Source organism: Cibotium barometz, chromosome 36, assembly GCF_041138505.1.
Source record: "Cibotium barometz isolate CiBa-2024 chromosome 36, ASM4113850v1, whole genome shotgun sequence".
NCBI lineage: Eukaryota > Viridiplantae > Streptophyta > Polypodiopsida > Cyatheales > Cibotiaceae > Cibotium > Cibotium barometz.
In genome coordinates, this window is record NC_141081.1 from 9,110,001 (window position 1) to 9,126,318 (window position 16,318).

At 37.8% G+C, this 16,318-nt stretch overlaps 1 protein-coding gene across 1 annotated transcript in view; it reads right to left on the reverse strand.

The window, feature by feature from the left end:
• The window catches only part of LOC147617462 (cholesterol 16,22-dihydroxylase CYP90G4-like), a 9,496-nt gene extending 6,406 nt beyond the window's left edge, over positions 1-3,090 (reverse strand). The window contains exon 1 of the mRNA XM_086775411.1: positions 2,758-3,090. Coding sequence (XP_086631537.1) covers positions 2,758-3,035 — 278 coding nt within the window. The 5' untranslated portion in view covers positions 3,036-3,090. The remainder of the gene's footprint in view (positions 1-2,757) is intronic.
• Between the last annotated feature and the right edge of the window lie 13,228 nt (positions 3,091-16,318).

The window sequence follows — 16,318 nt, forward strand, 5'->3', positions numbered from 1 at the left end:
TATGTGTATGTGTAGTATGTAAATAAAAAACTTTTTATATCAATGTCTATAACATCTATTTATTTACATCATAAACATCTATTTACATAATATACGTATTTCTTTATCTAATAAATATCTATTATTATATAATAAATATTTAATTATTTTAAAAATACATAAAGTATTTAATAAATATCTATATATTCATATACATAGTAGATTTATAAAAAGTACATATAAATATATATGTATTATATAATATGTATGTATATTTATTATAGAAAGAGCATAATGCGTTTAAATTATGAAAAATCGAATATATATATATATATATATTGATATATGTATATATATATATATATACACACATATATATATATATATATTCATATGCATATGCATATACATAAACATACACACATACACACACACATATATATATACACACAAATGTATGTATATGTGTGTGTGTGTGTGTGTGTGTATGCATATGAATATATATATATGTGCATATATATATATATATATATATGTGTGTGTATATATATATATATATATATGTATATGTATATATGTATATGTATATATATGTATATATAATATACATATATATATTGATATACACACACATATATATATATATACATATATATATGTGTGTGTGTGTGTGTGTGTGTGTGTGTGTGTGTATATATAGGTATTTATGTGTGTGTGCATGTATACATATAAAATTGAGCGTATAAAATGGTTTATATGTGTGTGTGTGTGTGTGTGTGTGTGTGTGTGTGTGTATATAGGTATTTATGTGTGTGTGTGTGTGTGTGTACATGTATACATATAAAAATTGAGCGTATAAAATGGTTTTTTTAGTGACACGCGTTTTTTTGAACGTTTAATATGGTGTTTTTTTAAATATCAATAATTATTTTAAAAAAACAGACTGAAAAATGAATACGCTTTTTTATATTTCGAAAATACTCCAATTTTTTGCGGTCAAAAAAATTCCACCTATTTTATTCAGCAATTAATTTGGTAGAGTTTTTTTTCCCGCGAAGGGGTTAAATTTGTTTTAGAAAGCTCATTATTATTACTACCAGCAATTAAGCACTACAATTTAACGTATATTTTTGTATGCATTTGATAAAGAAGAGGAGGAGATCAGCAATGAGGCCATAAAGCGGAGCCTTGTGGAGAGGAATGGAGGCGGGGTGCCAATGGGGCAGCTATTGAAGAAGGCGAACTGCAGCGTTTCTCCGAGCAGAGGCAGGCCATGGCTCCCAGGGGGGAGCTTGTACAGAGCTGAGGACTGCTCATCACTCAAGCATTTCTTGTAATAGCGCAAAGCGGCAAGTGTCAGACCCAACACTATCAAAGACACTGCAAGACAGAAAGGCTGGAGAAGATGATGGGCATTGCGCTCGACCACTGCCTTGTTATCAACAGGAGGGTGGTGTGATGATGAGACGATGTACTGTGTCCCTGCTGCCATCTCCCTGTCGCTAGAAACTCCTCCACTCTCGACACCGCTTTTGATAAACAACTAGGACCGCTCTTGGGAAAGTTGTTGGCCCAACCTCCGGTTTGACGAGCTATTCATAGCGCATTTAATCATCGTACCAACCTCGGCAACTCGCCCTTTTTTAAGTGCGTAATACGCAAGTCAAGGACTGGTTCACACGCCCAGTGGACAGTGGAACCCACGATCCGAAATTCGTCCATGATCGATCCCAGCTGCCACGTTCTTTTTCTTGCTTTATGATCACTCATGTCACTCCAGCCAGTTTTTTTTTGAAAAAGAAGAAGGATAAGTCATCTTTCTTTCCCATACTTAATTTATTGCTCGTGACTCGACCAACCACTTGTCTGTTGTTTGATTGAAAAAAGAGGCTCGTCCCCATATTTCGGCACTAGTCCCAAAGAAGGTAGCTGAAAGCACACCCTTACATGAGGAAAGAGAAGAAGATATGTATAGCACATTGGGGTGGGGGTGGGAAAACACCACCCTTTATTGTAATTTTCACTCCTCCAATTGAGAAAAACCATTTGTAATTTTGCTTAGCCTTGAACTTAAAATTCAAATACTCGAATTTTTAGTTATGAAATCGATTAACCGATACAATTTTTTCAAATAAAGCAGTTTAGTTTGAAAGTCTCTCCTCTTTTCACTAATCAGGGAAAAAAGTTTATTTTTGACACTGGGCAACGCGGGGGAGAAATTGTTAAGGGTAGAGGCCTCGAGATAGTCTTGCGATGAGGTGGCATAGAGAGAAAGCCTATTGTTTTTTGTTTCTCGAGATAGTCTCAAAGACTCGTCTTTGAGACTCAAGTAGAGAAAGCCTATGCTGTAAAAACAGCTCTATAAAGTAAAATTAAAAATTAAAAAGGAAATCCCAAATGCTAGAGGGCAACCTATTCTACATCTGGCGTCTATCCTCACAGGTGCTTATTGAATATAAAGAAATTTAAAAAAAAACACACTTGACCAAAAGCAATATATATTCAATAAAATGCACTGCAAAGGAGAACCCAAGAATGTAAATTCTCAGCAATTATTTATTCAACATAAATGCAATTCGTTATGAACCTATTTCGTTAGGCTTTTTTTTTTTTTTTTTTTCGCGAGGCGGATAGATTGGTACTAAAATAAAAAATCTCGTTTCGTTAGTTTCGGAAAATTAGAAAGCTCGTAAGCATTGAAATTCTCATCACTGTAGCTAGAATAACGGATCATCGGATATTATCGTATGCATTTGATAAAGAAGAGAGGAGCAGTACCTGCGGAGCCTTGTGGAGAGGAATGGAGGCGGGGTGCCAATGGGGCAGCTATTGAAGAAGGCGAACTGCAGCGTTTCTCCGAGCAGAGGCAGGCCATGGCTCCCAGGGGGGAGCTTGTACAGAGCTGAGGACTGCTCATCACTCAAGCATTTCTTGTAATAGCGGAAGGCGGCAAGTGTCAGACCCAACACTATCAAAGACACTGCAAGAAAGCAAGGTTGAAGAAGATGATGGGCATTGCGCTCGACCACTGTATTGTTATCAAGAGGAGGGGCCATCTCCCTGTCGCAGCAAAACAATAATCTCGGAAAGTTATGGGCCCAATATCGGCTTTGACGAGCTATTCATAGCCATCCTACCTACCTCGGCGGCTAGTTATTGCGCGCCTGCAAATGCAAGGTAAGGACTGGTTCACACGCCCAGGGCTGAAGTTGGCTGAGATTCGTCCATGATCCATCCCAGCTGCCACGTTTTTTTTTATTACATTGCGATCACTCAAGTCAATGGACCTCGCTCTGGGACGTGGGATCGAAAGGCAAGGAGAGATAGGGCTTCATGTAAGGCTTGGGAAAGTTGGGTAGTGTTGGAGCTTATGTAAGGCTTGGAAAAGTTGGGATTTCTATCCAAGACCCATGGGCTTGGGGGGTCCTTTTATGTAAGGCTTGGAAAGGTTGGGATTTCTATCCAAGACCCATGGGCTTGGGAGGTAAGGACCCCCATGCCGGACATGCTGCATCTATATAGGGATGAAGTACGAGTGTCAGAGGTATAGCGTGGACTCATACGTAAGTGTTATGGCTTGCACCACCTTTCGTAAGATTGCTCAAACATCAAATCATGTGTACCTTAACTTGTCATAGGGATTTACCGCGATTTACTAATTGTATCTCTCAAAAACTCCAAGCCCCACTATTTAGTGCTAGCTTCTTCCTCTCCGAATCCTACTCCTTCTTGTCACCACAAGGAGCTCCGCAAATACCCTCAAGGGCTCTCCCTCCTCTCACTCTTACTCACTCTCATACAATGGACAAGAGGCACAATATGCACCAAGAATCGTACACACTACTTCTCTCTCTCTCTTATACAAGACTAGAGCATAAGTGATCTCCATGCCAATTGGATGCTATAACACTCTAGAGTGTAGTATCTCTTCATATCCTTTTCTTTGTTTTTTTAGGGTACTTTATCCTGCCATCTCTTGTAGTAGTAATTGATCATGTAGACCAATTTTTTTTTAAATTTCTAGTAGATCCACGAAGTTTAGATTTGCCAGCTTAGTGTGCCTAGCCACATTTTCCCTTACGGTTTCTTTTCAGGGCATTTGCATTAATTACTACATATCTGCCCTTGGAGGTTTGATGGGGTAAGGTAACCACGGCCCTCATCTATTTGTGGTTGCATAAGCTTCTGGCAAGATTGGTGTGGTTAGATTGAATAGTGTGATTTTGTGTAAAGTTGTCATCATAATGTTGGGTTACATTAACGGGTTATATGTTCTAATCATTAGTTCATATTCATTAGTTCGGCATATCTAGGATGGCATCTGGCTTTAATATTACTTTTGCAGCAAAAAAATAACCTCTTAGGAAATCTATTGTCCCAACCTCCACTTTGACGAGCTATTCATTGCTCATTTAATCATATTACCTACCTTAGTAACTTGCTCTTTTTTAAGTGTGTAGAGTTTCCAATGCTTATTAGTTATTGCATGCCTGAAAGTGCAAGGTAAGGATTGGTTCACATGCCTAGGGCTAAAGTTGGCATTATTGTATTGTGGAAAAAGGTTGTTTGAACAAACCTTGTGAAAAAGGGCCTTAATTAAGGAACATGTTTATTTATGTCAAACAGTGTGGTAGGATTAATTAGAAAATAAATTGACGCATGAGTAGGGTAGAAAGTGGGAGGATGGAATGCCCCGACGGCACCATCCTACAGAAGGGTGGACCCATTTAGTCGGGTAGCTTTCCAACATATTAAGTGAAAGCCCTAAGTTAGATAAATAGGTTCTCGAGCAATTCTATTCTAGAAGACTAGGCCAGCGGCTGTGCCTTGCATGGATGAGGAAAAAAGCATTGTCTCTAGGAATCAAGACTAGTAGTTGCCCAAATTATGATCAATTACCCTATGGGTGATTTGATTTTTAGAAGACCACGCTCCCCCTGCGGGATAGAACTAGGTCCTACCTATGAATCGTATCCTTGAATCTCTGTATGGCCAAGGTGTCGATGAGTAGGAAATTTTCTCTAAGATAAGACTTAGTGGACTATCTTAAGTGTTTCCCCAATTTTTGGAAGGGGGGGAACCTTACAAAAGTTCATATCATTCCACACACCTTGATCATCTTTAACATTATGAAGAATGCATGATGAAATAGCATTAAGAGTGTGCCTCGGGTTAGAATCTTGTCTCAACATTGTTAGATGATGAATAGAGAAGAGGATGATGCAAAACGACGACTAGAAAGAGGTGAAATCAAGGTAGATGAGGGAATTTCAAATGCATTTACTCATTTTGGGGAGAACCTAAATTTTAATTTTTTAGTTTTTGAAGTACTCACATTTGGCACATGAGGACATGCCCTTGAAGTTGGAACCCACTAAAGTGACATTGAAATAGCCACGCCGTATCTGATTCACATTAAAGTGGTGATAACCCACTAAAATAGCAAAAACTAGTGAAGTTAGTAAAAAGTGGATATGACACCCAATGTCATATTTATGGTTGATTCTATTGGTCCAAAGCTTAATCCAAATCCAGTACAAGTGATTAAAATGTAGCCTTTTTTTAAGTTTTTGGCCCTAATGCATTGATCTCCCGAATCTCTTCCTATTGCTCCAGATTTTGGGCCCATTCAATCTCTTTTGAGTCTTTCTCCTACATGGTTTTACTTAGTTTTGTTCTCCTTAGTTTTATGGAATCTTATACTTTTTTCCTCATTTCTTTGGCTGCTTCTTCCACGTTTTCATCTTTTGATTCTGCATAGTGTCCCATCACTTCATCCACATGTAACATATACAAGGTCACCAAGTTAGGATGTTCGCGGAGTATTTTGTCTTCTTCATCATCATCGAAGCCTTCTAATATATTGAATGTCTTCGCATGAACTGGACTTTGAGCAGGTGTAACTGATCCCTTTACATCGAAAAGATCAACATGAACTCTCCGCTTCCCCTTTCTACTGAGATAGAGATCATAATTTTGCCCTAGTCCTTCTTTACTTTGCCATGTCTCTCAACCAGGGCCTTCCCAATAACACCTAGTAAGACCCGGTGTGTTTTTCAGTGGTTATGACCACCAAGTTGACCTTGAAGTCTACATGCTTGACTTTCATTTGGACATTCTTGATAATTCCTTTAGGAACCACCATTCTACTATTTGCCATTATTGTTGGATGGAATGGGATCCCATTTGAGACCCAATCCCTCTGCAGTTTCCTCAATAATGACATTTACTTTGGATCCACCATCCAGTACTGCATCATTGATGAGCACGTTGTTTAGTTGGATTGTGACTTTGGCCACTTCATCATCTCTAGATTGCTGGGAGTTCCTTAGCTTGCGCTCTACTGTATTATGGGGTTTCTTCTTCTTCTGAGTGCTTCAATTCCTTGCTTGGTCCTTCAATTCTTGCCATCAATATTTTACCCTTGAATCTTGGACATAAGTCTAGCACTTGTCTTAGCAGAACCTGTGTATCCAATAGCATTGATATTACATTGTTTTGCAACCAATCAACATCCTTCTTGCTTTCTTCCAAGCAAATTTCATTGTTGTTCTCTACAAGCATCTTGTGCATATTTTCACCTACTTCCACGTGATCTATGATGACTTTGCATGAGACACCCTCCTTCTACTTGCCTACCTTCTTTCTATTTCCTTAGTGGTTTGGATCCTCACCTTCTCCTCTATTATTCCCAGTCCACAGCTGCCTTCTTGCGGGCTTTGGGTGAGTCCTCATTATCTAGCAAAGTGATTACTACACTAGATTCATTTTCTTTTGCCCTTGTGATTACCAAGATATCTTGAACCTCCATCTGTATGTCATCCTCCTGCATCATGTAGGAGTTTGAAATTATGAGAGTTTGAATGTAAAAAGAGGAGTTCTAATGTTGAACTTTGTTGTTTATGGTTGAATTAATATGGAGATGCAAGGAGAGGAATTTTACAAATGTTATGAGATTGTCCATATGTACCAATGACTCTTGTAACAAAAGATAAACATAAAGAAACAACTAGGCCAAATCAACATGGTCTTCTAGAATAAATCTCGATGAACATATCTTGAGAGATTCCTAGAGTATCTAGTTAGAGATATCGGTCTACTTACGTGCTACATGATATTGGAATAGAGTTGTCCAAATTAGAAATCACTAAAGGGAAATCTTTATTAATAGGTTCTCAGTTAGAGGGATTTTATTTGGAGGATTTCCAATATGTTTTAGCTAAACATTTTAGTGTTTTTGCATGGTCCTATAAAGACTTAGAAGGAGTTAATCCCCAGCCTTGTCAACCACACAAAAGATGCACTTCCCCTCTGGTTGGCCGCTCTATGAGGAGAAGGCTATCTCATATAGGGGGAGAGGGGAATAACCACACATGTGGTCCATAATGCCAAGTAGGATCACCTGCTCTATTTGTGAGAAAAGTGCCAGGCTTCCAGATCCTCAAGAAAGCTTCTCCATATGTAGCCAAAGCCACCTTGCAACTTCCCCCACTGACCGCGGAGGGTATGAATGATGTCAAGCCAAATTATCTTGATGGAATTTGCAGCTGGAGTGTGTGTACCCTCTATGGCTTTGCTGCATCTAGATCAGCATATGTTCTAGCAGGTGGCAATACTAAGAATGTACACCCCATGGAAGGATAGTTGTTTGGCAATGATTTGGTCACAACAAATCGAACCACATCCTTACAAGTCTGCAAACCAATTAAATAACGATCACATGAAGAGGAAGAGAATGAGATGTACACATCGCTTCCACCTCTGAACTTTAGTTAAAACTAGATGCATGTACTTGCGACTATAGATTTTCCCCCCAGAGGAATAAAGTATGTCGAATTGGGAACCATTCCTACTACCTTAGTGTGCTGGTGAATGTGCAACTCATGGAAGAGGAAACAGAAGATGAGGCCTCAAGCATAGGAGTAACTGGGATGCAAGGTTGCAACAACCAAAATAAATGCCTTAGGAAATGGCAGAAGCAAAAGGGGTATATCGCTTGACGCAATGCCTTGTTTGGCAAATTAAACCCACGGATGCCCAATGGTTAAGATAGCTCGAGGTCACTAAGGTGCACGATGAGTTCTCTAAGAACTAGGGCGAGGAGTTGAGTAATATCACCTTAGAAGGGAATAGAGAAGAGAAATATACTCTTCACTCAAGAGCCTGATTCACCTAAACTTACTAAGGATGGCTCTGGTTGAAGGCAAGCTAGAGGCAAGGAAGGCGATGGCTTGAAAAGAGGGTGATAATGATGAAGCCAGGCCTACACCTAGTGCTAGACCATTTCAAAACTTACACCATTGATGAGTGGAAGGTAGTCCAATTGACGGCTCAAAAAAGTGAAGTAGAATGGCCATTCCATGTCCTACGCTGGACCAGTAAAAGTTAAAGAGATAGGCATTGCTAAGCTAGGAGAGGATCCCAAACCTTTCTACGTTGCTAATGACTTGTTTGTTGTGGAAGAAGAGGAGCTCATTGATCTCTTGAAAGAGTTCAAGGATTGTTTTTCTTGGAAGTATACTAAAATTAATGGTGTACCACTGGAGGTGGTTCAACACACTATTCTGAACATAGAGGAATCGAGACCATCCAAGAAAAAACCTTACCAAATGAATCCTAAATATGCAGCTATTGTAAAGGAGAAAATTAATAAGCTCATAGCTACGGATTTCATCTACAAGATTGAGCACATAGATTGGCTATCACCAATCATCATCATGCGAAAAAATAATGAGAAGCAATGTGTTTGTTGATCTAAAAAAGGGCAATGTAGCTACCAGGAAAGACCACTACCCATTACCATATACAGAGCATGTATTAGAATGGCGGATAGCAAGTGATGACGAAGTCTATAGCTTCTTAGAAGGTTTTTTGGGATACAACCAAATGTCCATTGCACCAAAGAGCACCAACACAAGATAGCCTTTAACACAATATGGGGGACTTATGCTTATAAGGTTATGCCTTTTGGCCTGAGAGATCCCTGCCCCCTCTACGCATCAAATTCCAGAGTGCTCGCAGCGAAAGTAGCAACCTTGCATGCAGGGTAGAGCTTCCCACTCAGGTCCTCACCCATAAATATCTGGACAAGAGACTAATCCCTCAGTTTATCCAAAACCAAACCCGGAAAAACTTCCCTCACCCAGAAAGCATAGGCGATTCCTCTAGGAAAAATATTCTAACGTAGTCAAGAGCCTTAACTACCCTTTGTATTCCGACCGAACCCGCGGGTCACATGGCTGAATCAAAGGAGGAACTTGCACTTGGTTTTTAGAGACCAATGCTTTTCGGTGTTTCCATCCTCATCCTCAGTATTCCATTTCTAGGTCCAATTTCCAACTTTTCCACTTTTCAACAAAAAACGTCCAATTTTAGACATTTCTTCCTCAACGTTCCTATGGCATCATCGGTAACTAGAACGCTCACCACTGCTCACTTAGGGGCCTTTTCAATAGTTCCTAGCCCATAGTACCTAGGGGTATAATCACATAAAATCCATATGGACTCTTTGTTGAAGACCAGCTAGATCAATCAATGAGATTCATGTAAAAGAGCCATGAATTCATTCAGTGAAGACCAGCAACGCCAATTAACCAGACCCATGCCCGTGTTCAGAAAACAACTCCAACTCTTTTTTCTTCCTCGTCGCACGCGTGAGTATCCTGGGTGACCAGAGCCTGAGCACTGTATGGTCAGCACCCTCTAGGCTCCTTTGTAGGTCACCTAGTGCTTCACTCATAGGTTGCTTCCTTGGTCCCTCACCCACCGTACCGGAAGCTCACCATTTTACTTGAACCGAGGCTGGTCAAAACCTCAGTCAACCTTGCCATGCGAGACATCCTTCTTTGACTCTCCGTCACAGGTGTTGCAACATTTCCACTTTGGTCCCACGACCTCATTCCACAAGATAGTCAAAATGTTTCCCCAGCATTCTTGACATAAAACAATCTTTAAAAAACAGGTTTCACATACAAAATATAGCTTCCAACAAATTTTATCCCTTTCCATATCATTCCACATCCTTTCATATCATTCCTCATCATTTCTCATCATTCCACATTATTTCTCCTTATCCCACATTTCTCTACATCAATTCTCATCCATTCACATCATCCCACATCAATTCATATCCATTCACATCATCCCACATCGTTTCACATCATCCCACATCATTCCCACATTCATTCACATCATCCCATATCATTTCCACATTCATTCACATCATCCCACATCATTTCCACATTCATTCACATTATCCCACATAAATTCACATCTATTCACATCAATCCACACATCCCACACATCACTTCTCATCACTCCACATCATTCCACACCTCAATCCACATTAGCCCATCAATCCAATCTCTAGAAACAAGATGATTTCTTTTCGCTTTGAGCGAATTAGTGTTTGATTATCATCTTTCCCCTAGTTATCAGAATCTTCATTCCACATCAACCAGGTTAAGAGTACAGTTACTCTACTTTTCACACTGACAGAGCTTCTAAGTCTCGGCCATTACTTGGCTCAGTTTAAAGGCAACTTTTTATGGACTCGATTCAATTAAATCTAAGTTTCTGTTCACTTTTGGATCCTCGATCCTTTCAAGAATTCCAAACTCCTTTCCCAAGGAATCTAGGAATAAGTCAGTCACAGTTATTTACGTTCATCTAACTATGCATGTTTCTGGTTTTTTCTCTGAGAAATCCTTTTCCTATTCAAAATGTACCCAAGATTTTATTTTTCTAGAATCTAGGCGTATACTTCATTTTTCCAAAAGTTAAATATGTTTGTGATTCCTCTTTCTAATTAAAATTTATCCATGATTTCTCGATACATTCTTATGAATATTTTCCCATTCTTTTCTCAATTTTCCCAAGATAAAATATGCTCTTCTTCTTTTTTGAATAAAAGATTTATATATATGATCTCATGGGATTTGCAAAATTAATTATACCCATATTTTTTCTTTCAACATAACACATTTGTGCACCTAACTAATTCATTTTCTCTAAATGAATCATCTCCATAATTCTCATAAATTGAATAAATCTAGAAAATTTGTGCATAACCTTCTTTATCTTTTTGACAATTGAATAATGCTCAAAACTCCACTTTTAGCATAAAATCCATTATCCATAAATTCTTTCTCTTATGATATAAAATTTTTTCTAGCTCCCCACATTTTCTAAGAAATGATTATACTTAAAATTCCACTTTTGATATAAAAGTTATTTATGCATAAATTCCATTTTCTAATGATAAAGATTTTTCCATAACTTCTCCATATTTTCTATGAAATGAGAATGCTTAAAATTCCACTTTTAGCATAAAAATTAATTATGCAAAAAAAAACTAATGATAAAAATCATGCCATAGTTTCCCTGCATTTTCTATGAAATGATAATACTCAAAGTTCCTCTTTTAAAATAAAAATTATTTATGCATAAACCTTCATTTTCTAATAATAAAAGTTTTGCTCTATAACTTCACCGCATTTTTTATTTTTTGAAAATGCTTAAAATTACACTTTTAGCATAAAGATTAGTTTATGCATAAACCTAAGCATAATTACATTTAAGAATCCTATTTATTAAAAAATTAATACCCAATATGACTTCCATATAAAAATAATTATGAGAATATTAGCACAAGCTCTCTTTCAACTTAAAAATGAATTTTCTTAACATAAAACAAGCTTAAATAAATTAATCCTCATTTTAATTAGATTAAAAATCATAAAAATGCTTAATCTCCATCTCTAGATTGTGAGGCCTAGAGTTTTGGTTAAGAAAATGATATTAGGACTAATATCTATCCTTCCAAGAAGGATTAATCCATAAAGGTGAGTATTCTTACAAAAAGAGAGATTTACAAATCAAAACATTACTTTTAAGCATAAAAGATTAACATTAATCCATTTTAACAATATAAATCAATAAAAGCATGGTTTTAAGAAGAAACCATAGATTAAAATGCTTCGTGAGCATTAGGGAGGTTGGGAAGAAGATTACCATTAAAAAAGAGAGAAAAATACCATTGTTTTAGGCTTACCCTTGGTTTTTGGCTTGATTCTTTAGGGAAATGTGAAGCCCTCAAAGAAGAAGCTTGGCCACCAAGTAAAAGAGGGTAATCTCCTCGGGGGGGGGGGGGGGGGGGGGAGGGGGGGTCACTATATGTAGAATACCCCTATCGCGTGCATTCAAGGCCTATATTTTAAATCCTTTATTTGTGATTTTTTAAATCCATATAATATCCCCTTTTCTTTATGAATCTGTAAATTTTTTTAAAAAAAATTAAATCATACCCTTATGTAAATATATTTCTGTAAGTTTGATAAATTAAAAATATGCTTCTGGTGAACGCACGTGATATTTACATTTTTTTGTGAGTGACCCCCCCCCCGTCCCCCCCCGAGGTAATCTCCAAGAGAAGAAGAGGATTAGTGAAGCCTCAAAGCTTCACAATGGAGAAGCAAGGTAGAGAGATAATAGAAATATACTAAACTAAAAATTACACTAGCATAGAGTTACTCCAATATGAAAATAAAAAGGAATGGGGGTCTATTTATAGGTGAGGCAGGCCACCAACCAATCCCAACTAGAATCTAGAGGCTTCAAGCTCCAGTTTGATCCATTTTGGATAAGTTTTAGACTAGTTTGGTTGCCTTTTTTTATTTGGTTTGAAAAGGAGGAGAGAGGAGAGATAAAATATCTCTTTTTTTGAATTAAAAAATGCCCCCCTTGATGTGATTTCTAGGTGCCTTGTTCATGAGCTTCCTCCCCCCTTCCTGAGGTGTCAAAATTCTATTTTATACTAATAAATCACATTTTTTTACTAATAAAATCCTGAGTACTAGTCAACTCTACATCTTATGTGAGAATTTACTCAATTTTGGGGATTTTATTTTATTCTTTGCATTTTTCTTATTCCAACACTTGGATTAACCTTATTGTCCCTTCTTGAACACTATTTGAACCTTAATCATTTTTTTTGGAATTATGTACCCCTAGGCTAAGATGTCCAGTACACATAATCATTTAATTTCTAATGCACATTGGAAAAATCTTTTTGAAATTCCATTTCAGGGGATCTCTTCCTATTGACTGGGAGAAAATACTTATCTAAAAATATTTCAAAATTGTATTATCTCTCTCTAGAATATTTTCTCTCTAGACCAAAAACAAGGGAAAACAATGTTTTCTTGCATTCTGAAATAGGGGATGATTAGAGAGACTGAAGGGGAGGTTCTTACACTTTTACATCTAAAAAGCTGGAGGGAGGAATCTTACATCCTACCCCACTTAAAAAACGTAAGATGTCCTCATCTCGTAGCTGGAGGATAATCTCTTTCATATCTTTCTTCTTCTATTACTTCCAGCATCACTGCTTTGGAAGTAGATGGCTAGTTTGGGAACTTCTCTCTTTGATTTTCCCAATTCTGAGACTGAGGTCTTACGTTACTTTGCATCAAAGCTGAAGGTTGGTGTAAGATTCCTCCCTCTAGCTTTTGAGGTGTAAAGGTGTAAGAACCTCCCCTTCTGTTCTTGTAATTATTCCCCTCTCTGAAATAGAAGAAAGATCTTGTTTTACCATGTTTTGGCCTAGAGAGAGAAAATATCTAGAAAGAGATAATCCAAAATTAAAATATCTTTGGATATAAAAATCCTCCTAGTGCTTAAAATGGATTCCCCTAAAACAAAAGTTCAAAATGAACTTTCCAATGTGCATTAGGAATGAATTGAAAATGGTATAAGGGACCTTAGCCAAAGGGTCTACATTTTCAGAAATGTTTAGATTATGGTCCAATTAAGGTTTCAATGGACCAATTGGATTAATCCAAGTGTTGGGATGAGATAAATCCAAAGAATAAAAGAAATCACCCAGAAATGAGTAAATGCTCACGCAAGATGAAGTGTTGACTGAGTACAAGGTTTATTAGTTAAAAACTATGAGATATTACTAAAAAAATGAGATATTTTAGAATAATGATGCATTTTGTCACCTTGGTAAGGAAAGGGGGACTCTTGAGGTAGGTGCCTCTTTCACATGTGTGGAAGGAGGTACCAGGGATAAGAATTCCCAGGCCCCCTAGCCAGATATTCATGCAAACATAAAACTAGTCACACCACTTACACACCCAATATGAACTTGCCTTTTTCACATATTCAACAATCTTTAAAACAATCATTTAATGAAACCATAGTGTCACTGATCATAATCCTTTAATTATCCAGTTGAATCCTTATTTCCAAACATTCCTTCATCGATGTACCTATGGCATCATTGGCAAGTCAGAATGCTCACCACCTGTTCACTCAGGGGCCTTTTCGATAGTTCCTAGCTCATAGTAGTAACCGGCAATATATTCACATATCAAAATGGAATCTCTGTTGAAGATCAGCAAGATCAACTAATGGATCCATATATAAAAGAGCCATGGACTCATTCGTTGAGGACCAGCAAGGTCAACCAACCAGATCCATGCTCGAATTCAAAAAACAACTCTTACTCCTTGTTCCAAAATCTTCCCCGACGTACATGTGGGTATCTTCGGGGAGACCCAGAGCCCGAGCACCATATGGTCAGCACCCTCTAGGATCCTTCGCAAGTCACCTAGCGCTTCACTCATAGGCCGCTTCCTTGGTCCCTCATCCACTGTACCGGAAGCTCACCATTTAAATCAAACCGAGGCTGGTCAAGACGTCCGAGACCTTGCTGCAGTTGCAACTTTAACAGATAGGTCTCCACGACCTCATTCACAAGACGGTCAAAATGCTTCCCCAGTATTCTTGACATAAAACAGTCACTTAAAAACAGATTTCACACACAAATACAGTTCCAATAATATTTCCATCTTTTCTCATTAATCCACATCCTTTCACATTAGTCCCCATCTTTTCTCATCTTGCCACAATTTTATTTTCTTCATCGATCCCTATCACATCACATCATTCCCACATCAAATCACATCCAATCGCATCATCCACGCATCAGTCCACATCATCCATACATCCATCCACATCATCCACATCAATCCACATCATCCATACATCCATCCACATCATCCACATCAATTCACATCATCCATACATCCATCTACATCAATCCACATTATCCACACATCAATCCACATCATTCATACATCCAACTATATCAATCCACACATCAATCCACATCATCCATACATCCATCTACATCAATCCACACATCAATCCACATCATCCATACATCCATCTACATCAATCCTCATTATCCACACATCGATCCACATCATCCATACATCCATCTACATCAATCCACATTATCCACACATCGATCCACAGCATCCATAAATCCATCTATATCAATCCTCATTATCCACACATCGATCCACATCATCCATACATCCATCTACATCATCCATAAGTCCATCTATATCAATCCTCATTATCCACACATCGATCCACATTATCCATACATCCATCTACATCAATCCACATTATCCACACATCATCCATACATCCATCTACATCAATCCACATCATCCACACATCGATCCACATCATCCATACATCCATCTACATCAATCCACATTATCCACACATTGAGCCACATCATCCATACATCCATCTACATCAATCCACATTATCCACACATCAATCCACATCATCCACATTATCCATACATCCATCTACATCAATCAACATTATCCACACATCAATCCGCATTCATTTCATAAGTATTCCCATTCTCTTCTAATCATATCTTTTTCTATCTCATCACTTATTTCCTCATGTATCCTCATCAGATCTCATCCACTTGCATCTCTCCATATATCTCATCACTTCACATACATTAGCATCTATCCAGTTTATATCACATCTTATCACATTCATTTCACATCACCTCTCATTCATTCACATCCCGATTCACAAGCTAACACATTCATTTACGTCCCTTATCATTCATTCACATCCCGATTCACATCACATTACATCTATTCACATCCCTTATCATTTGTTCACATCCCGATTCACATGCTATCACATTCATTCACATCCTATATCATTCATTCACACCCTGACTCACATGCTAACACATTCATTCGCATCCTATATCATTCATTTACATTTATCTGATTCACATCACATCTCATCACATCTGTTTACCTCTCATCCTCATCACATCTATTCTCATCACATCCATTCTCTATTCATTCCCATCTATCTGATTCGCATCCCATCTCATCACACCTATTTACCTCTCATTCTCATTACTTCTATTCTCATCACATCCATTCTCTATTCATTCTCATCTATCTGATTCATATCACATATCATCACATCTATTTACCTCTCA